Genomic DNA, 24,166 nt, shown 5'->3' with positions numbered 1-24,166 from the left:
AAAAGTATGTGGACACCCCTTCAAATTAGTGGATTCGGCTATTTCAGCCACACCCTTTGCTGACAGGTGTATAAAATCGAGCAAACATTGGCAGTAGAATGGCCTTACTGAAGAGCTCAGTGACTTTCAAATGTGACACTGTCATAGGATGCCACCTTTCCAACAAGTCAGTTCGTCAAACTTCTGCCCTGCTAGAGCTGCCCAGTCAACTGTAAGTGCTGTTATTGTGAAGTGGAAACGTCTAGGAGCAACAATGGCTCAGCCGCGAAGTGGTAGGCCACACAAGCTCACAGAACGGGACCGCCGTCTGTCCTCGATTGCAACACTCACTACCGAGTTCCAAACTGCCTCTGGAAGCAACGTCAGCACAATAACTGTTCGTCGGGAGCTTCATGAAATGGGTTTCCATGGTGTATGTTACTTCCTGCAACAACAAAAAAAATATATAATCCAATTCGTACAATATGTTATGAATTTGTTGTGCTTAAGATCCCGGACTACATCTTTAAGTGTTGCAGCAGACATAAAAGTGAGACCGGTTGCATAATGCTGAAAACATGTAAGACACCCTGATGTAGCTGTTGGCTTCAAAGAGATTCACATTTTACATTTAGCAGACGCTCTTATCCAGAGTGACTTACATGAGCAATTAGGGTTAAGTGCCTTGCTCAAGGGCACATCGGCATATTTTTCACCTAGTTGGCTCGGGGATTAGAACCAGCGACCTTTCGGTTACTGGCACAACGCTCTTTACCACTAAGCTACCTGCCGCCCACAAATGGCACTCACTCACATGCCTGTCAAAATTAGAAGGGATCAGTAACACATTAGGTGACACAAAAGGTGACAGCATTACTATAAGCATCTAAAATGAAAATCTACCCCAAACCATAGATCCCTCGACTGAAATGTCAAATTGTAATGAAATCCATAATGAATAGGAATATTTGGAGAAGACACCTTGTTGCTCATTTTGTGTCCATCATTTTGGTTTTTCATGTGAAATCTGGAAAGATGACAGGTGTCTGATTATGAATAATCACTCTCAATTCATGAAGAGGGCTAATAGAATTTTCAATTCCATTTTCAGAGTTGATTCCTTCTACACAATATGGTGCCCATGTACTGTATATCCGCCATAATATTCTTATGGCATCCAATTGAATTACTGTAAACAGTTCAGACGCTCTAATTGGTCAGTGTGGTATACATTGAGCAGATGTCAGGATTTGAATGAAGGCGGTTACTATATTTAGCCCAACAACACATACCATTAATTCATAGATCTATGGGATAATCCAACCATAAAGTATATACCAATGATTATTGATGAAACAATGCACAGGGCATTGCTGTGACATATTAATCCAGTGTTTAAAGTCAGTTAACAGTACAATTTGTGAAATGTACAGTTATGGTCATTGAATGGTTAATGATCAGGGCAGGTATTTGTCTGAAAAATTAATTCAGGATTGTGCTTTTATGATCTGAACAATGAATGGGTTTGTGCCATCTGCTGTTTATCTTAGCAAGAATCAGACTTACTTGTAACAGAATGAGCCGCAGTTCACCCAAATTGAAATAAAGTGCATTTATTTAAGAAGGAAAACATTTTGAAACCAACATCACAGTTTACAAATGTTTTCACAAATTCTTATTAACATGTTAAAACATAAGCTTACCTGCTAGCAAATAGAGCAGTACAAAGACTGTTCCCAAGAAATCTAATCAAAGCGAACCCTTGTACATTAGAGACCGTCCTACGGTTTGATCATTAGCCGTTCTGAGCTCTAGCCGCCAGAAAACAGATGAAACGATGCATCACAAACATGTCCAAAGTGCTGTTGGTTATCATTGCAATTAACTACATTGGTTAATTCATTTTATGTCCAGCAATACCACTGGATCACAGCTTTAAAGATGAGACATTTCAAATGTTCTCTGGTGTCTTTAGTAGGTCTGGCCTGAGTGGCATTATAACACTGATCCCCCCTCCCCCAACTCCGCCCCCAAACCAATCATGTCTGTGGCCTAAGCCCAAATGGATCACTAGACCCTACAATGCTCTTATCAGATCTGTGCAAGAGCATAGGGCATAGGTAGGTTCTAGGGGTCCATTTAGGATTGGACATGTGAGAGGGGAATGCTTAGCCTGGTTGCCAGTCTCTGTTTAGCTAACATACCACTCTTTGTACTCTATGTCATGTGCCAAAGACATTGGCATATGACAGGAGTGGCAAGGAGTGGAATGATAGCTAAATAGAATGGTACCCAGACTAGGAAATGCTCCCTTCAGTACAAAATGATGATGCTACACTGAGCCGGCATCCATGTTTGATCTCAGATCTCTTGCACATCCACAGGTTGGTCTGTAGTTGCAAGATAAAAAAAGAGAGCCCTAACAGCAGTCCTTAGAACCCTGTTGTGTTTGAGGTCTGATGGCCATATTCTTCAACATTTAAGGAAGGAAACATTTCCTCGCCAATGGATAGCCTACAATGATCCATGTTTCGACCCTGGTTGCTTGCGAGTGCCTCTGAACCGTGTGTATGCTACTTTATCATCCACAGGCAGGAACAGTGGCTTCTGCTATTGCTTTGTTGAGTTGAGGTGCTGATGCTTAATGGTGCTCAGTGACCATTGGTGATCGCCAACAAGATGGACCCCCTCCAAAATAACAAACCCAATTGAATAATACGTGGTTTCTGGGGCAAGTCAAGAACCTCCGTCTTCTTGTGCATGTTTGAATTATCAGGTCGACTTTCACATTTTCATATTGTGTCAATTACAACACGAATACAAAACATGAATTCTTGCAGTGCAAGATGAATCTTACTTTCATCTTTTCCCAGGAATTACACGTTTTGATTGAAAAGGACCCAAGTTATGCAGTGTCAGGCAAACAAGTAAAAGGGTCGGCAGCACCAGCAAGTGATATTGTTTGATGCCATCCTGTTCAAAGTAGAAACAATTCCAAATCGATGACCAGAAAACCGCGTTCGATGTGTCTACAATAAACAAATATACTGCACTTTCACTATAGTTTCAAAGAAAAGGAACTGTAGAACCCTGAGATATTAAATATTTCGGTCTGGCTGTGAACCTCTGTCAAATGGCTGTGTGAACACTGGAGTGCCATTTCCAGGGTCATGTTCATAATAGGGCACATAATGGAAAATGTTTTAAAACCTTTTGCAAAGACAAACTGAACATTTGCATGTCTTATAGTGCAGGTAGTCCCTCCCGGTTTCGTCCAGCTTGCTTCTGTTTGGTGTCTCATGGATATGACCCAGAGCTCTGAAAGAACAACCTTCCACAGCCACAACTAAAGTAGCTAACAGTCGCAGGCGGTTGGTGGCACCTTAATTGGGGAGGACAGTCTCATAGCAATGGCTGGAATGGAATAAATGGAACGGTATTAAACACATCAAACATGGTTTCCTTGCCATTATTGTAATCTGTCCCCCCCTCACCAGCCTCCTGTGCTACCAGCCACAGGTTTAACCCGCTCTTGGCAACACCCAACTAATACAAATCACAGGTTGCAACCCTGACACTCCAGTGAAATGAAACCCTTCCCCAAATAATCTCAAAGAATACATGGATCCCTCTTCAGGAGAGGAGTGGCTATGACTCTGTCTTAAAAGGACAGGAGGAATCAAGGATTTGACAGTGTGTACACTTTTGAGACAGAGCCTAAGTGTTATATAGAAATAAAAAATATAGCAACATATGTTGTTTTGTTAACCAAAAATAGGTATTAAAGTATTAAATAAAGATGGTTGTGTTAATGACAATGTTGTTACATGGAGGTTTTTCCGGTGTCATGGTGGATTGGGAGGGGGTGTGGTGGTGGTGGCTGCTTCTTGATCAATCAATAGTTAATGCAGGTCTGGCAAGGCATGGCCTTAATAACCCTTCATTCTCTCATATTTTCCTCTTTTTACTTCTCTGTGAGCGAGAGCTGCAATATCCTCTCCAGCTCCTCCACTTCCTCCTTCCTCCTCCTCTCCTCCTCCGCCTGGGCCCGGGCCGACAGCTCCATGGCCATGCGGAGGTCCGTGTCGGGGCTGGAGGCCGAGTTGCCCGAGCTGGCCGGACTCGACGTGGTGTCTCCCAAGTCCACCAGCGCCCCCTCTGGGTTGCTTCTGGAACAACAGTGGAGGAGGGATCAGAAAGAGAAGAAAGGATGTTTCTTTCCTGGACGACAGTTGTCCATCGTCAATAACTACTAACTTCCTTTCAAATGCACCTATCCACATACTGCACACACGCCATAGCTGAGAAAATGATGCTTTTAATGCTAAGTTGATTGGACACGTGCTTGCAATACCAGGTCTGTGGGTTTGATTCCCAAAACATGGGCCCGTGGATATATTGTAAATATATGTGCTGATTGGAAGTCACTTTGGACAACTGAATAGCGTAGCCAATGATGTGCATGAATACTTGGTGTACCTGGCCTGAACCTTAGTGACTGTTCTACTCAGCTAGCACCCGGTACTCAACCCTGCACCTTAGAGAATAAATAAATAAATAATATGCCATTTAGCAGATGCTTTTATCCAAAGCGACTTACAGTCATGTGTGCATACATTTTGTGTATGGGTGGTCCCGGGGATCGAACCCACTACCTTGGCGTTACAAGCGCCGTGCTCTACCAGCTGAGCTACAGAGGACCACAGAATGCTGCCCTATGTACATAGTCATTGAACACTGGTCACTTTAATAATCTTTACATACTGTTTTACTTACTTCATATGTATATACTGTATTCTAGTCAAGGCTCATCCTATATAACTACTGCTGTACACACCTTTTCTATTCACATACTGTCCATACTGTCTATACACACCATTATACTACACACACACACATACACACACACGCAGGACTCTGACATTGCTCGTTCTGATATTTCTTCATTTCTTTCTTTGTATTTTGGGGATTTGTGTGTATTGTTTTATATTGTTAGGTATACTGCATTGTTGGAGCAAGAAACATAAGCATTTCACTGCACCTGCGATAACATCTGCAAAATATGTGTACGCGACCAATACAATTTGATTTGATTTACCTGTCACTCTGGCTACTGAGCATAGGGTCCGTGAGGTCCCCATTGGCATCTTCCCAGGTCACTTCCTAGAGGACAGAACAAAGGGTGGAGTAGGTGAGGTAAAATGCTTGGCACATCGCAGATAGAACTGGTAGAAATGTAACGGACATAATTCCCTATAATATCAGTTCTACACAATCGGTTTTGTAACATTGTGGCCTCCTGAACAGACACAGGCCCCAGGTCAAAAGATGAGAAGTGAGGCAGAGGAGGCCGTGAGAGCAAGAGGACCTGACGGGGAGTGAACGAGATGAGTAGGAGGGGTGTGTGTGTGTGTGTGGCGTCTCTGACCTGTCCCGGGTCTCCACCACCGGACTCCAGCAGACTCTGGTGGATGGCATACTGCAGTAACTCCTCGTCGTGGTTGGATACGGGCATGTGGCGGCTGCCGCCCCCTCCTCTGTGGCGGTAGTGTGCAGGCACCTCAAACACAGAGGGACACACCTGGAATAGCGGGGGAACTGGAGGGAACAGAAATAGACAATGTTGTTATTATTGGTAGGCTGTCAATAGATATTTCCAATGAAATTGATATGGATACATCACTTAGCAGACACTCTTATCCAGAGCGACTTACAGGAGCAATTAGGGTTAAGTGCCTTGTACAAGGGCACATCGACAGAGTTTTCACCTAGTCGGCTTGGCGATTCGAACCAGCAAACTTTTGGTTACTGGCGCTCTTAACCGCTAAGCTACCTGCCGCCCCCCAAACATACAAACATTCATACTGGTTGTTTAGCTGTCAGAAGCAACTGAATAAATTAATTTGAGAAATTACTAAATGTGTAATTTGTTTTGTTCATAATGACCCCATGGGGACGAATGCTGCAGTCACCTGACCTGGGTCAACGGCATGAGTGTATCTACCTGCATCTTCACTGCCCTCCTCCTCCGAGGGTGTGGGCGTGGCAGCCGAGGGTGGCGTGTCCAGGGGTTCGCCCGTACAGCATTTGTTGACACCGCCAAATGAAATGCGGGCGTTGAGCACGTGGAACAGGGGAATCTCTGTGTGAGAGGAAACAAAGACGGGTAACCTTCATGGATCCCGTTATTTAAAAGCAAATGCCTTTCATAGTGGTACTTTGTGAGTATGTGTGTGTGCCGTTTTTCTCAATCAGGGGCCATATTTATCAAGCGGGTCAGAGTATGAGTGCTGATTTAGGGTAAGTTTTGCTTTATAGTTCACATAGAATAAGATTATATGGACAGGGGGCCTGATCCTAGATCAGCGCTCCTCTGAGATGAATGAGCTGAGCGGCACAAGCATTTTGTGTAAACATTCTCATTTTGTCACTCTTTTCCACGGAGGTGTAACTGTACCTATTTTTACAGGGAACCCTGGAGGGAACTTGAGGGTGACAAAATCCTGTAGCCGGGCGAAGTGGGTGCTGGTCCGGGCCATGAGATCGATGATAGGGGTGACCTGCTCCACCAGGGAGAGAGGGTGTTCCTCGCTCATCCACAATGTGCCCTTGAACCTGGACACATCAGGGCCATATTCATTAGTGGACACCAGAGCAAAACATTTTGCAAAGGAAACAAAAACATGCGTTTCTTATTGGACAAGTTCAGGTAGTCTCTCCCTGTTTCAGTATGTTTTCTTCAGTTTGGTGCCTAATGAATACGACCCAGAATAAACAGGTCATCCTGTTTGAGGGATCAGTTTGAGCAACGGGAGGCGAAGAATCACTAATCTTAATCACATCTTGAGTAGTTATTTGGAATGCAGGGTGATTTGTAGATTACGCGCAGTCCAACTGAACTGCAATGTAGTCCCATCTCAATCCAACCACCCTTACGCTAAAACCTAGACACCAACACCTTTATATGAACTGAGGGAAACCATTATAAAAAAAAATCAAGACTTCTGATGACATGAATATTGATGAGAAAGCCTTGCTCTCTCGGAGGCTTTGCAGCATCATTTTCTTACTTCTGGGTTCGGATGCTGAGTTCAATGGGCCGGCCAATGTCTCTGTCTTCAAGGTCAAACTCAGGGTCAAAGTACTCCTCTGGTGTGATGGCGGTGGGGTTGGTGGCTGTTGCATACTCCAGAGTGAGGTCCTATCCACAATATGAACAGAGTCGCGCATTCTTAATGAACCCATTACAAACCAAGTTGAGTGTTCTTATTGAAGCCAATATGAACCAAGACGAAGCATTCTTACTGAATCTGTTACAAGTCAAAAAGGCAAGTACGATTCTGTTTATGTAGCTAAGTAATAAAACAATTAGATGAGATAATCCTCCATAACCTCAAATCCTGGTCTACTGATCTCTTACCCCTTGAGCGCTTATCTGCTGCTCCACAGTCCCAAGAAGAGACTCCAGAACATTCCTCTCACCTAGAAGACAAAAAAAGAGACAATATAGACGATGCGTTATTGATGTCAGACACAGGGCTGTTCTCCAACAAGTCCCCTCCTAAACCGATCCAGGCCATTTTGGTTCAGTGTACTCTCTCTGGGTTATTATAGCTGTGCAAGTGTCTCCTAGTGTAACACTATGACTAAAGTTGCTGCTTATTAAACATTGAGATGAGGACCATCTCTCGTAGACCAGAAGTAGCGCACTACATAGCGAAAGAGTGCCATTTCAGACGCAGACTAATTGTTGTTCTGTCTCTCTACCTCCACCTAGAGGAATTATAGAGTGCATACTTTTTATTCTAGTTTTCTCCTCATCGGTGAGATGCTCTGTCCTCGTCCGGATCACCACGTTTACATTGTTCACAGTGAAAACCTGCAATGAAAAGAAAAACAACTCATGCAGTATACAGCATACTATTCTTCCCTTTACTGCTACTAAAAGGAAAAAACACTACTGAACATTTAAAAAAAGCTGGCAATCTACTGTAGATATTGTCAAATTAAAGGGGCAATAAGCAGTTGCTACATCAATTTTTGGATTTGTAAATGAATTATATGTACCCATTGATTCTTGAAGAATATAACTTAAAAATGCCTCATGAGCTTAGTTCAACTGTCATACCCCATCAGAACCCAAAATATAAGCTTGTTTAAATGTAAACAAACACTATATAGCCCCAGAACATGATTAAAACTATAATTTTGATATTATGGATGGTCGGTCCAACACATTTATAGCTCTGTCTATGAATTTGAGATCGGTTACATCTCTCCAGCATCATCCCTCAGCCTTTTACCAAAACAGGGGTGAGGAGGATGCTTTGTTATTGTTTCTACTGCTGATTGCAGCTTTAAAGAAAGGGACTTGTGTAAGGTCAGCAAACCTTGACAAGCAACAAAATAATTTAATATTAACAGCGCAAGAATGCTATAATAAATGCACAAACCTTAGCCTCGAAACCATTGACAACTTCTGTTTTGTCACTCCTCCAACCCCAAATCCCAGACTTATTTCTGTGGAAAACAATTTAGAGTCCTGTTACTATAAAACCCTGTACAATTTACTTGTCCTTCAACAAAGACATATGACAAAAAAAAAAAAAAAAAATCTTGCCTCTCAAAAGCAATGTGCCTGGTATCGAGAAAAGTGTTGACGATGGGCGTGGTTAGCCGCTTGGCCACTTCCTGTTCGGCAGGTTGCATGGAGTCCAATGTTACATCCTCTATCTCCCGGGAGATGTCAAAGCGTTCCGTGTCCACCACCTCTTCGTCATGGTTCACCTCCAACAACTCAGTGCAGGTATCTGCCAATGGGCACAAGCACACACTGTGAAACATACGCTAACAGAGTACCGTATTTTCTCACTATAAGGCGCACTTAAAAGCCTTTAATTTTCTCAAAAAACGACAGTGCGCCTTATAATCCGGAGCGCCTTATATATGGATCAATTGGTTAATTGGTTGATCCATACTGGTTGTACACGGCGCTCAAGGCGCTCTGTCAAAATGTTTCAGTATGAAAAACAAATAAAAACAATTTAATAATAATGAAATGTTTCAGTACGACTGGTAAACTACAAAGCCGCACCGCTTGCAGCATTACGGCTACCGTAGTCAGTAAACACCGGTACTGTGCTTACTCACAGTCCCACACCACTTGTGTGTGTATAAAGACCCCAAAATTGTTGTCAGAACGCTTAATAAAGTTTGACTTTATCTGACTGTTTTGTTGACATTCCCTTTAGCACAGCTCCATCTAGTGGATGCATAACGCAACCCCAGTCAAACGTTTGACTGCAGTATCTTCTATTCTATGCGCCTTATAATCCGGTGCGCCCTATCTATGAAAACAGTTCTAAAATAGGCCATTCATTGAATGTGCGCCTTATAATCCGGTGCGCCTTATAGTGCGGAAAATACGGTAAAAGACGAGGTAAAAGATGAGACGGCCTGCTGAAACAGTGGTCAGTAGGACGCCGTTGTGTGCAAGCCTTACTCAGGGAAAAAGGGACTTACCATCTCCTCTGAAGATGTAGCTCCGACGACCTCTGATCCAAGTCATGTTCTCGAAGCCCAGCAGAGTGGCGTCCACACGCAGGCTGGCTCCGCTCTTCCAGATCCGACACACATCACTGGGACAAACCCGGGACACGAGGGGGACTGGGAACAGATGGGAAAGCAATGTAAACAACAACGTCTCAAACATCCACACATAGCACAATCTAATGGCGGGGTTATCAACTAGAACTTACTCCAACTTGTGAACTCCCATTTCATTTCCATGTAGAAATCCGGGGACTGGGGGGGATTGGAAAGAGGCATGAGTTACTTAAATGTGATGAGTGAAAAACATTTCAGAGAGGGGAGCAAACAGAGAGAGTAAGAACACCTCACGGATCTTGCTCAGAAGCTCAGGCACTCCTCCCAGGGCTGTAGAGGCTTTGAGGTAGTCTCTCCGCTGGAGCACTAGCTGAACCATCTCTGGGTCGCCGGTGCTGACCGCCTCCTGCAGCACTACACACAAACATGTTTATGATGAGAAGTTATTTTAAACATATAACACACTTCTGTGATAACAAATGTATACAAAATAAATAATTGTTTTGGCCAGCATCAACTAGTAAGCTGTGTGTGTAGTAACAAGAGGTATTGTGTGATGCACTGGAAAGAAATACTGTCTCACTTCAACTGGAATAGAGGCACCTACCGATTCAGGCATACATGTTGTGTGAAATTGTTACTGAAACGCCCACTGTGCATATGTGGAAGTGATTTTGATCACACAATTTAACAACTAACAAATAGACCTACACCAAGGCGTGTCAGATGAAGGCATAGCCATATACAGTGCCTTCAGAAAGTATTCAAACCCCTTGACTTATTCCACATTTTGTTGTGTTACAGCCTGAATTCAAAATGTATTAAATAAATACATCTCACCCATCTACACACAATATCCCATAATGACAATGTGAAAACATGTTTTTCGAAATGTTGGCAAATTTATTGAAAATGAAATACAGAAATATCAATTTACATAAGTATTCACACCCCTGAGTCAATACATGTTACAATCAACTTTGGCAGTGATTACAGCTGTGTCTTTCTGGGTAAGTCTCTAAGAGTTTTGTGTGTAGATGGGTGAGAAAATAAATCTGTTTAATCCATTTCTGGGTGACCTAAATATTGACTGGCTTTCATCAAGCTGCCCACTCAAGAACATTTGCTGGTTTGTGGTGTGTAATGAGGAACAACCAGATGCTGTACTTGACACATTTATGAAATTGCTTATTCCAGTTACTAATAAGCATGCACCCATTAACAAAATGACTGTAAAAATTGTTAAATCCTGGTGGATTGATGAGGAATTGAAAAATGTTATGGTTGAGAGGGATGAGGCAAAAGGAATGGGAAATAAGTCTGGCTGCACAGCAGATTGGCGAACGTACTGTAAATTGAGAAACCATGTGACTACACTGAACAAAAAGAAGAATAAACTGTACTATGAAACAAAGATAAATTATATAAAGAACGATAGTAAAAAGCTTTGGAGCACCTTAAATGAAATTTTGGGCCAAAAGGCGAACTCGGCTCCATCATTCATTGAATCAGATGGCTCATTCATAACAAAACCCACTGATATTGCCAACTACTTTAAGGATTTTTTCATTGGCAAGATTAGCAAATTTAGGCATTACATGCCAACAACAAATTCTGAACCTACACATCCATGCATAACTGACCAAATTATGAAAGACAAGCATTGTAATTTTGAATTCTGTAAAGTGAGTGTGGAAGGGGTGAAATAATTATTGTTGTCTATCAACAATGACAAGCCACCTGGGCCTGACAACTTAGATGGAAAATTACTGAGGATGATAGCGGACGATATTGCCACTCCTATTGGCTATCTCTTCAATCTAAGCCTACAGGAAAGTGTGTGCCCTCAGGCCTGGAGGGAAGCAAAGGTCATTCCGCTACCCAAGAATAGCAAACCAGCCTTTACAGGCTCAAGCAGCCGACTAATCAGACTGTTACCAACCCTTAGTAAACTTTTGGAAAATTGGTGTTTGACCAGATACAATGCTATTTCACAGTAAACAAATTAACAACAGATTTTCAGCACGCTTATAGTGAAGGGCATTCAACATGTACGGCACTTACACAAATGACTGATGATTGGGTGAGAGAAATTGATCATATAAATATTGTGGGAGCTGTTTTGTTAGACTTCAGTGCAGCTTTTGACATTATCGATCATAATCTGCTGCTGGAAAAACGTAGGTGTTATGGCTTTACATCCCCTGCTATATTGTAATAATAATAATAATAATATGCCATTTAGCAGACGCTTTTATCCAAAGCGACTTACAGTCATGCGTGCATACATTTATTTATTTTTTTGTGTATGGGTGGTCCCGGGGATCGAACCCACTACCTTGGCGTTACAAGCGCCGTGCTCTACCAGCTGAGCTACAGATTGAGAGTTACCTGTCTAACAGAACACAGAGGGTGTTCTTTAATGGAAAGCTTCTCTAACATAACCCAGGTAGAGTCAGGCATTCCCTAGGGAAGCTGTCTAGGCCCCTTACTTTTTTCAATCTTTACTAATGACCTGCCACTGGCTCTAAGTAACTGCCTGTGTGTCTATGTATGCTGATGACTCAACACTATACATGTTAGCTACCACAGCAAGTGAAATCACTGCAACACATAACAAAAAGAGCTGCAGTCAGTTTCAGAATGGGTGGCAAGAAATACGTTTGTTCTAAATATTTCAAAAACTAAAAGCATTGTATTTGGGACAAATCATTCACAAACCCTAAAGCTCAACTAAATCCTGTAATTAATAATGTGGAAATTGAGCAAGTTGAGGAGACTAAACTGCTTGGAGTAACCCTGGATTGTAAACTGTCATGGTCAAAACATATTGATGCAACAGTAGCTAAAATGGGGAGAAGTATGTCCATAATTAAGCGCTGCTCTGCCTTCTTAACAACACTATCAACAAAGCAGGTCCTACAGGCCCTAGTTTGTCGCACCTGGACTACTTTCCAGTCATGTGGTCAGGTGCTACAAAGAGGGACTTAAGAAAATTACAATTGGCCCAGAACAGGGCAGCATGGCTGACCCTTAAATGTACACGGAGAGCTAACATTAATAATATGCATGTCAATCTCTCCTGGCTCAAAGTAGAGGAGAGCTTGACTGCATCACTACAGTACTTGTCTTTGTGAGAGGTATTGACATGTTGAAAGTACCAAGCTGTCTGTTTAAACTACTAGCCCACAGCTCAGACACCCATGCATACCCCACAAGACATGCCACCAGAGGTCTCTTCACAATCCCCAAGTCCAGAACAGACTATGGGAGGCACACAGTACTACATAGAGCAATGACTACATGGACATCTATTCCACACCAAGTAACTCATGCAAGCAGTAAAATCAGACTTAAAAAACAGATAAAAAATACACCTTATGGAACAGCGGGGATTGTGAAGAGACACACACACACGCGATAGCATACGCACTATACACAGATGTACACATGGATTTTGTGTTGTAGAGTAGTGGCCTGAGGGCACACACTTAATATGTTGTGAAATGTAATGTAATGTTTTTAATTTTGCTGGACCCCAGGAACAGTAGCTGCTGCCTTGGCATAATAAATACAAATACACCTGGATTGTACAATATTTGCACATTATTCTTAAAATAATTATTCAAGCTCTGTTAAGTTGGTTGTTGATCATTGCTAGACAGCCATTTTCAAGTCTTGACATTGATTTTCAAGCCGATTTAAGTCAAAACTGTAACTAGGCCACGCAGGAACATTCAATGTTGTGTTGGATTTCTCCCAAACATAACGCTTTGTATTCAGGACATAAATCTAATTTCTTTGCCACATTTTTTGCAGTTTTACTTTAGTGCCTTGTTGCAAGCAGGATGCATGTTTTGTCATATTTTTATTCTCTACAGGCTTCCTTCTTTTCACTCTGTCATTTAGGTTAGTATTATGGAGTAACTACAATGTTGTTATCCATCCTTGGTTTTCTCCAATCATAGCCATTAAACTCTGTAACTGTTTTAAAGTCACCATTGGCCTCATGGTGAAATCCCAGAGCGGTTTCATTCCTCTCTGGCAGCTGAGTTAGGAAGCACCCCTGTATCTTTGTAGTGACTGTGTGTATTGATACACCATCCAAAGTGTAATTAATAACTTCACCATGCTCAAAGGGATATTCAATGTCTGCTTTTTTTTTACCCATCTACCAATAGGTGCCCTTCTTTGCGAGGCATTGGAAAACCTCCCTGGTCTTTGTGGTTGAATCTGTGTTTGAAATTCACTGCTCGACTGAGGGACCTTACAGATAATTGTATGTGTGGAGTACAGAGTTGAGGTAGTCATTCAAAAATCATGTTAAACACTATTATTGCACACAGAGTAAATCCATGCATCTTATTATTTGACTTGTTAAGCACATGTTTACTCCTGAACTAATTTAGGCTTGCCATAACAAAGGGGTTGAATACTTATTGACTCAAGACATTTCAGCTTTTAATTTTGAACTAATTTGTAAACATTTATAAAAATCTTAAATTCAGGCTGTAACATAACAAAATGTCTAAAAAGTAAAGGGGTGTGAATACTTTCTAAAAGGTACTGTAAATAGCATGTGGAATTCATCATATTAATAATAAACATTTACACTTGGACAACTGTAGTGTGTGATGTAGAATAGCCTGCCCAACCTGTCCAATTCTTGGTGTTCTCTTTGGTAACTTCAGCGCCATGTCTCAGAAGCACTCTCACTGACTCCAGGTGTCCCAGTGACACAGCCAGGTGGAGCGGTGTTCTTCCCCTGGGATCCACAGCCTCGATGTCATTCTGAAAGAAACAAACAAACAAACATTGCAATGCCTTCAAAAGCTACCTAAAGAGAATTGCACATCAGATCGATGTCATACACACTGGAAGTATAGAGATCCTATTAAATTATTAGCTAGTTTTCTCATTCCTAATTCTATGCTGGAAGCTACATTGCCTGTTAAAGACTCAAACAATTCCAATGGAGTAAAAACACCATATATTTGGGTTATGATAGGGAAAGACAGTTATAAGCTTGAGGCGTTTCTATTCTTCAAGAATCAGTGGGTACCTGGGGTGTATTCATTAGTCGGTTGCAAAACGTTTTGCAACAGAAATTGTTTACTCTAAACTAGGGATGGACATGGTTATTCGAATATCTGAATGGACATTTGTATTCGATTACTTGGGAGAGTACTCATTTTGAGAAAAGGAATAGGCCTATACTTTTTTTTAATGAAAAGTCTTTGTCTAAAATGTAATTATCTATGTGACATTGCTACATAGCTTACAAGGATAGACCATTACATTCAACAATTTAATAAAACAGTTTTATGACAGTTTTTATGAGTGCATCTATGTCGGTCAATCAAAGCGGCGCTACAGTCAGAGGCTCTCTGTGTAGTTAGAGATTTCTAATCAATGCAAAATGGAATAAAAATTAAGGAATTAAGTTGGCGGAGTAATGAGGAGTAGGCTACAATGATCAACCAACAGGTAGGCTGTTGTTTCATATGAATGGAGTTCAGTGGAGGCTGGTGGGAGGAGCTATAGGAGGATGGCTCATTGTAATAGCTGGAATGGAATTAATGGAACGGAGTCAAACATGTGGTTTCCATATGTTTGATGTGGTTTGATACCGTTCCATTACTCTCCTCCTATAGCTCTTCCCACCAGCCTCCACTGATGGAGTTGTTGTAGACAAGGACTGGGGAGCGCAGCAAAATAGCCTCAATTAGCTTTACTACTTTAGCTAGCTAGCTGGCTAACTTAGCTGGCTACTGTAGCTAACTAGCTTCTTTACAATGATTTGATGCAGTCAAGACAGGAACTAACCGATGGTATGATAGATAAACAAACTTGTTGCTGCCATAAGTTAAGTAGCGAGTCAGTTTGGCTACTTTCTCTCACTCTCTCCCTCTGTGCCACACACATACAGTGGGGGAAAAAATGTATTTAGTCAGCCACCAATTGTGCAAGTTCTCCCACTTAAAAAGATGAGAGAGGCCTGTAATTTTCATCATAGGTACACGTCAACTATGACAGACATATTGAGAAAAAAAAATCCAGAAAATCACATTGTAGGATTTTTTATGAATTTATTTGCAAATGATGGTGGAAGATAAGTATTTGGTCACCTACAAACAAGCAAGATTTCTGGCTCTCACAGACCTGTAACTTCTTCTTTAAGAGGCTCCTCTGTCCTCCACTCGTTACCTGTATTAATGGCACCTGTTTGAACTTGTTATCAGTATAAAAAACACCTGTCCACAACCTCAAACAGTCACACTCCAAACTCCACTATGGCCAAGACCAAAGAGCTGTCAAAGGACACCAGAAACAAAATTGTAGACCTGCACCAGGCTGGGATGACTGAATCTGCAATAGGTAAGCAGCTTGGTTTGAAGAAATCAACTGTGGGAGCAATTATTAGGAAATGGAAGACATACAAGACCACTGATAATCTCCCTCGATCTGGGGCTCCACGCAAGATCTCACCCCATGGGGTCAAAATGATCACAAGAACGGTGAGCAAAAATCCCAGAACCACATGGGGGGACCTAGTGAATGACCTGCAGAGAGCTGGGACCAAAGTAACAAAGCCTACCATCAGTAACACACTACGCCGCCAGGTACTCAAATCCTGCAGTGCCAGACGTGTCCCCCTGCTTAAGCCAGTACATGTCCAGGCCCGTCTGAAGTTTGCTAGAGTGCATTTGGATGATCCAGAAGAGGATTGGGAGAATGTCATATGGTCAGATGAAACCAAAATAGAACTTTTTGGTAAAAACTCAACTCGTCGTGTTTGGAGGACAAAGAATGCTGAGTTGCATCCAAAGAACACCATACCTACTGTGAAGCATGGGGGTGGAAACATCATGCTTTGGGGCTGTTTTTCTGCAAAGGGACCAGGACGACTGATCCGTGTAAAGGAAAGAATGAATGGGGCCATGTATCGTGAGATTTTGAGTGAAAACCTCCTTCCATCAGCAAGGGCATTGAAGATGAAACGTGGCTGGGTCTTTCAGCATGACAATGATCCCAAACACACCGCCCGGGCAACGAAGGAGTGGCTTCGTAAGAAGCATTTCAAGGTCCTGGAGTGGCCTAGCCAGTCTCCAGATCTCAACCCCATAGAAAATCTTTGGAGGGAGTTGAATGTCCGTGTTGCCCAGCGACAGCCCCAAAACATCACTGCTCTAGAGGAGATCTGCATGGAGGAATGGGCCAAAATACCAGCAACAGTGTGTGAAAACCTTGTGAAGACTTACAGAAAACGTTTGACCTGTGTCATTGCCAACAAAGGGTATATAACAAAGTATTGAGAAACTTTTGTTATTGACCAAATACTTATTTTCCACCATAATTTGCAAATAAATTCATTAAAAATCCTACAATGTGATTTTCTGGATTTTTTTTCTCATTTTGTCTGTCATAGTTGACATGTACCTATGATGAAAATTACAGGCCTCTCTCATCTTTTTAAGTGGGAGAACTTGCACAATTGGTGGCTGACTAAATACTTTTTTCCCCCACTGTACTGTCACACACACTGGCCCCGGCTCCTCTCTCGCCCCTCCCCCACCAGCGCACCGACTCCATCTCTCGAGTTGTGTGAGTAAGTCTCCATTGAAGTGTACCCATGTTTTCGACTATCCGGATATACGAAAAAATGTCATGATATTATTAGAATACTGAAATCATTTCAAATGCCCATCCCTACTCCAAATGGAAAACGTTTTGCAACAAAATCGAGGGTTTCTATTGGTAGGGACGTGAAACGTTCAGGAGGCTTTAGTCTAGAGCAGGGTTCTTCAATTCCGGTCCTGGAGGGCCGAAACACCTCTGTTTTTCATCCTCTCCTTCTAATCAGGGGCTAATTCAGATTGCAATTAACTACCAGGTAGAAATAAAAAACAGAACTGTTTCGGCCCTCCAGGACCAGAATTGAAGAACCCTGGTCTAGAGCGTGGGTTTGAGCCTTGGGCTGCGGCAGCGCATAAAGTGTGCATTATCAGGGTTACCACAGTTTCCTGAGGGTTTGAGCCTTGGGCGGCTGTGGCAGCGCACGAGTACACAGTTTCAAGGTTAGTGCAGGTTTCATGTGGGTTTTAACCTCGGGCTGCCATGGTTCATCGACGCTATGCAGCGCGCGTGCCCTTTACCAAGTCACAACAGGTGTTCTGTTATTTTGGTCTTGCGGCTCCTTGTACGAGTTCTGACATTTCAGGCTCGCAAGGTAAGTATTGTTCTTGGAACCGTGGGGTCTATGGACTTGGGCTGCAGTGGCAGCGTGTCAGTGTGCACAGCCAGGTTGCAGCAGGTTCTATATGGGGCTCTGACAGTTCAGGCTTCTCGGGTAAGTATTATTGGGGGAAAAGTGGCTTCTGTAACCCCTTTTTGGAGCCGGTGGAACCTGTGTGTGCTTAGGCTGCTGTGGGACTCCTATTTTGGTACCCTCTGAGCCAGTTTGGGGCGTGATTGTATGTGGGGCGTGATTGTATGTCCACATATTATGTTATACAGAGTGACCGACTGAATGGGAACGTACAGTTATGAATATAACTACTGTTCCCTGAATGAGGGAACGAGGTATAACATATTTTGGCCACGCGGCGTCAGTGGGTTGGGCTAACTGAAGAGTGGTACTGAATTGAGGAAATTAATTAGAGGTCCGGTATTATAGCCAGGAAGGCAGGGCTATCGAGGGCGGGCTCTGCATCCATTGGCCATATTGGCGTGTTTTCAGGTGAATATGATTGGTCATTGACTCCCCTTAGTATGATATACCTCGTTCCCTCCTTCAGGGAACAGTTGTTCTATTCATAACTGTACGTTTGTTCCCTTTTCCGTGATGGCAGCCTCCCGAAATCAACATCCGATATTCAAAAATATAGATATAAGGCTTCTAGAAATTCTCATCTAACCAACCATGTACAGGTTATTCCAAGTTTCTGTGTGGCCTTTGAATAGTGTTAGTTTAAACAGCACCACACCCCAAACGTTTGCCCCCTGTTCTAGTGCTTTCAACGTGATAGATGGAAGTGATTAACAAAAAAATTGTTGCATTACACTTACCGCATTGGCGACCCACTTGAAATCAAAATGCAACAATTCAAAATGTAGCTAGCAGTCTTCTACAAATTGTCCTCTAACCAGTGATGTACACATTATTCCCAGATTACGTGTGGTTTGTGAGCCGTGTTAGTTAACAGGACATGCAACCTCATGTCCCCCTCTCACGCAATTGATTTCAACGTGATAATCGATATAAGTGATTGAAAAAACTGTGTTGCATTTCTCTTTCTGTTTTGGTGACCCCCATATCAAAATGCAACATTCCAAAATGTAGCTCATTGTGTTCTGCAGGTTGTCCTCTAACCAGTGATGTAAAAAATATCTCCAGTTTCCATTTAATTTTTTAGTTGTGGTATTTTTGAACAGCGCATGATTACTATTGTTCCAAATGTACAGTGCCTTCAGAAAGTATTCACACCCCTTGACTTTTTCCACATTTTGTTGTTACAGCCCGAATTTAAAATGGGTTAAATTGATTTTTTGGTCTCTGGCCTACACACACACACAAAGTGGAATTATATTATTTGACATTTTTACAAATTAATTAAAAATAAAAAGCTGAAATGTCTTGAGTCAATAAGTATTCAACCCCTTTGTTATGGCAAGCCTAAATAAGTTCAGGAGTAAAAATGTGCTTAACAAGTCACATAATAAGTTGCATGGACTCACTCTGTGTGCAATAATAGTGTTTAACATGATTTTTGAATGACTACCTCAACTCTGTATCCCACACATACAATTATCTGTAAGGTCCCTCAGTCGAGCAGTGAATTTCAAACACAGATTCAACCACAAAGACTAGGGAGCTTTTCCAATGCCTCGCAAAGAAGGGCACCTATTGGTAGATGGGTAAAAAAAAAAGCAGACACTGAATATCCCTTTGAGCATGGTGAAGTTATTAAATACACTTTGGATGGTGGATCAATACACCCAGCTACTAAAAAAGATACAGGGGTCCTTCCTAACTTAGTTGCCGGGGAGGAAGGAACTGCTCAGGGATTTCACCATAAGGCCAATGGTGACTTTAAAACAGTTACATAGTTTAATGGCTGTGATAGGAGAAAACGGAGGATGGATCAACAACATTGTAGTTACTCCACAATACTAACCTAATTGACAGAGTGAAAATAAGGAAGCCTGTACAGAATATTCCAAAACATTTGTCCTGTTTGGAGCAAGGCAAGGTAATACTGCAAAAAATAGGTGGCAAAGTAATTAACTTTTTGTCCAGAATACAAAATGTTATGTCTGGGGCAAATCCAATACAACACATTACTTTGTACCACTCTCCATATTTTCAAGCATAGTGATGGCTGCATGGGTATGCTTGTAATAGTTAAGGACTGGGGAGTTTTTCCAGGATAAAATGGTTTCAGTCTGCTTTCCACCAGACACTGGGAGATGAATTCACCTTTCAGCAGGACAATAACCTAACACACAAGGCCAAATCTACACTGGAGTTGCTTACCAAGAAGACAGTGAATGTTCCTGAGTGGCCGAGTTACAGTTTTGACTTAAATCTGCCTGAAAATCTATGGCAAGACTTCAAAATGATTGTCTTGCAATGATCAACAACCAATTTGACAGAGCTGGAATATTGTTTTTAAGAATAATGGGCAAATATTGTACAATCCAGGTGTGCAAAGCTTTTGGAGACTTACCCAGAAAGACTCACAGCTGTAATCTCTGCCAAATGTGATTTTAACATGTATTGACTCTGGATGTGAATACTTATGAAAATGAGATATTTCTGTATTTCATTTTCAATATATTTGCAAAAATTTCTAAAAACATGTTTTCACTTTGACATTATGGGGTATTGTGTGTAGTAGATGGGTGAGAAAATAAAATCGATTTAATCCATTTTGAATTCAGGTTGTAACAACAAAATGTGGAATAAGTGAAGGGATATGAATACTTTCTAAAGGCTCAGTATGTGTAGAGAGTACATTTTATGTTTTCAATATATAACGATCTGTTTCTGCATATTGGTCATTGATTTGGACACTTTAAAACAGTTTTGACATTGGGCTATTTATCAAAATGTTTTGTCAACAGGAAGCAGCGACAGCATCATTTTTAACTTAAGTTTTAGGAATATAAATTGAACTTTCAACATTAATTTCTAATGGTATTGTACTTAAATCAGGTAAAAACTGCTGAATGAGTCCAAAAACGTGCTGCGATTTATTTATTTTGATGAACAAGTGAACAAAAATCAGTCAATTGAAATAAATTAATATATGGATTTCACGACTGGGAATACATATATGCATCTGTTGGTCACTGATACCTTTTTTTCCAAAAGGTAGGGACGTAGATCAGAAAACCAGTCAGTATCCGGTGTGACCACGATTTGTCTCATGCAACGTGACACATCTCCTTCACATAGAGTTGATCAGGATGTTGATTGTGGCCTGTGGAATGTTGTCCCGCTCCTCTTCAATGAATGTGTGAAGTTTCTGGATATTGGTGGGAAGTGGAACACGCTGTCGTACACGTCAATCCAGAGCATCCCAAATATGCTTAATGGGTTACATGTCTGGTGAGTATGCAGGTCATGGAAGAACTGGGACATGTTCGGCTTCCAGGAATTGTGTACAGGTCCTTGCGACATGGGGCCGTGCATTGTAGCTGCTTTACGTGATGCATTGTTGTCTCTACCTTCTTGCCCTCTGTGCTGTTGTCTGTGCCCAATAATGTTTGTACCATGTCTTGTGCTGCTACCATGTTGTAATGCTGCCACCATGTTGTTTTCATGTTGGGTTGCTACCTTGCTGTGTTGTCGTGTGTTGCTGCCATGCTATGTTGTCTTAGTTCTCTCTTTATGTAGTGTTGTCTCGTTTTTTTTTTTTTTTTTTACATTTGAGTCATTTAGCAGACGCTCTTATCCAGGGCGACTTACAGTTAGTGAGTGCATACATAATTTTTTTATTTTTCATACTGGCCCCCCGTGGGAATCGAACCCACAACCCTGGCGTTGCAAACGCCATGCTCTACCAACTGAGCTACATCCCTGCCGGCCATTCCCACCCCTACCCTGGACGACGCTGGGCCAATTGTGCACCGCCCCATGGGTCTCCCGGTCGCGGCCGGCTACGACAGAGCCTGTTGTGATGTGTTTGGTCCTACATTTATATTAATTTTTTAAATCCCAGCCTTTCTGCCTTTTGGTAGGCCGTCATTGTAAATAAGAATTTGTTCTTAACTGACTTTTGAATTGGGATTCATCCGTGAAGAGCACACTTGTCCAGCGTGCCAGTGGCCATTGAAGGTGAGCATTTGCCCACTGAAGGTTTCTGACAGTTTGTGATGAAATTCTTCGGTTGTGCAAACCCAGTTTCATCAGCTGTCCGGGTGGCTGGTCTCAGACGATCCCGCAGGTGAAGACGCCGGATGTGGAGGTCCTGGGCTTGCGTGGTTACACGTAGTTTGCGGTTCTGAGGCCGGTTGGACGTACTGTCAAATTCTCTAAAACATTAATTTATCTGGCAACAGCTCTGGTGGACATGGCTGCAGTCAGCATGCCAATTGCACGCTCCCTCAAAACTTGAGACATATGTGGCATTGTGTTGTGTGACAGAACTGCACAATTTAGAGTGGTCTTTTATTGTCCCCAGCACAAGGTGTGTAATGATCATGCTGTTTAATCAGCTTCTTGATATGTCAAAGCTGTCAGGTGGATGGATTATTTTGGCAAAGAAGAAATGCTCACTAAGAGGGATGTAAACAAATTTGTGCACAACATTTTTGAGAAATAAGTTTTTTGTGCATATGGAACATTTCTGGGATCTTTTATTTCAGCTTGTTGCATTTATATTTTTGTTCAGTGTAGACCCGAGATCACAAAAACGGGTTTCCCTGCCTACTATTGGGACAAATTCTGGGCGTAATCATTACCCCATGCAACAAAAACTAGCGTTTCTATTGGATACATTTACGTAGGTCCCGCCCTGTTTGCTGAACCTGTCCAATAGGAACGCTTTGTAACTGTTTGGCGTAATGATTAGGCCTGGAGAGGAAGAGGAAAAGAGAGTCCCAATTTGGCAGAAAATCTGTCTCGCTCCAGCAGGAGGCTTTTTGTTGTTGTTTCACTCACCAAGCAAGGAGTTTTTGTATGGAGGGCAATGAGAGTTTCGTATTTGGTTTAAACAAATAAAACAATGGCTTAATTGCTATGTGGTGTTTATTTGATCGAATAGAAGTTTCGTAATGATTACGTTTTTTACGAGTGTACCGATATAAGTTTGAAACGTGACATCCCGGCAAATCTGAGAAAAAAACACTATCGGAGTTGTCTCGAGATGGCTATGTATATCTATAGCATGAGGTAGTAGCATCTCTCTCCATTGAATACAGGCGGTTGACGTCAACAAGCCTCATCGAATATTCAAAAAATGATTACAATAATAAGATGTATCCACCAATCCAAAGAAAGGATAGGCAGGAGGGAGCTAGACAGCCCACCGTGCCACTTTGTGGACAACGACTCCCATTGTTAGGGCGGAGAGACATGTATCTTGTCAGTATATCCATAATCTTTGGATCCTAAATGAAACGGTTTCCGGAAACGGTCTGCGACTAATGAACACGCCCCTGGTATCGTGTCGAACAGCAGGAAATAGCCCATGCAAAGTGAAACCAAAAAGTCAAACTTATTAGCTAGAAGGCTGACTAGTTAGTTATGTTAAAATAAATGTGTATCATCACGATCATTGATGCAACGTGTCATTCCGTGAACGGATACAATTGAATACATAGCCTGGGAGTTACGCCAGTCAAATTGTATGGATCTGCATGTCAGGCCAAGTAGCTAACGCGTTAGCTAGCAAGAAGTTAGCCAAGTAGCTAACGTTGGTTTCAGCCATTTTAAAGCAGATATAGCTGTAGCTAGCTAAAGGCGGCCAAACAGGTGAGTAGTTATAGCTAACTCATTGTCCATATTTTGACATACCTTTGTTGACTCGTTTTCCAAATTCCTGTAATCATTTTCCCAGACCAAGGAATGTAGTGGAAACATCACCCTAAAATCTTCGTTGACCTCGGATAACATCTTCCCCTAGTTCGAACTTCTCAATGTAGAGCCACAGACAACCTAAGCTAAACCTTAAAGTTGAAGAAATGTAAATCAAATAATCTCCATATTCCGACAGAATTCATGTCAAATTGTGCTAGCCAACTTCTACAAAATAAAACTTTCGAAAAACAAGGAAGTGTCAAGTTGAGACTATTGTGATGGGGGTGTTTGAAATAAACTATTTGTTCTACAAGCTAATTTTGGCAGAGGATAAATACCTATATTGTACTATATTTGTGAAAATATAAGTACATGTATATATTTCTTAAAGACAAGTTAAGTTCAATATTTACTAATAATACAGTCCCCTTCTTGAAAAATGGATTGTTCCAAACAAGGACGTGACCATTTACGCTAAGGGGCCAGCTGAAGCAGGTCTTTACTAATTTGTGCCAAATACTTTTTCGTGAATATAAATTGATGAAGTATGGTAAA

General features: G+C 41.8%; 1 protein-coding gene across 2 annotated transcripts; it reads right to left on the bottom strand.

Moving 5' to 3' along the window:
- Positions 1 to 1,576: 1,576 nt before the first annotated feature.
- Positions 1,577 to 23,880, bottom strand: ankrd13a (ankyrin repeat domain 13A). Of its 2 annotated transcripts, none has more exons than XM_084176888.1 (15): positions 23,609 to 23,880; positions 14,241 to 14,376; positions 9,875 to 9,999; positions 9,738 to 9,783; positions 9,502 to 9,645; positions 8,600 to 8,789; positions 8,433 to 8,499; positions 7,777 to 7,858; positions 7,400 to 7,461; positions 7,050 to 7,180; positions 6,437 to 6,594; positions 5,984 to 6,121; positions 5,408 to 5,577; positions 5,078 to 5,142; positions 1,577 to 4,148 (listed from the first exon to the last, which is right to left on the bottom strand). In XM_084176888.1, the coding sequence occupies exons 1-15, from the start codon at positions 23,705 to 23,707 to the stop codon at positions 3,944 to 3,946; spliced, it is 1,818 nt and encodes a 605-aa protein (XP_084033014.1). In that variant the 5' UTR covers positions 23,708 to 23,880; the 3' UTR covers positions 1,577 to 3,943. The 2 variants fall into 2 exon arrangements, with proteins under 2 accessions (XP_084033014.1, XP_084033015.1); XM_084176889.1 differs by having other exon boundaries at positions 1,577 to 4,145.
- Between the last annotated feature and the right edge of the window lie 286 nt (positions 23,881 to 24,166).

The sequence above is a fragment of the Coregonus lavaretus genome, assembly GCF_964263955.1.
Source record: "Coregonus lavaretus genome assembly, chromosome: 14".
In the NCBI taxonomy this organism is placed as follows: domain Eukaryota; kingdom Metazoa; phylum Chordata; class Actinopteri; order Salmoniformes; family Salmonidae; genus Coregonus; species Coregonus lavaretus.
The sequence above is the reverse complement of the archived record's forward strand: the minus strand, read 5'-3'. Positions and strand labels throughout refer to the sequence as shown.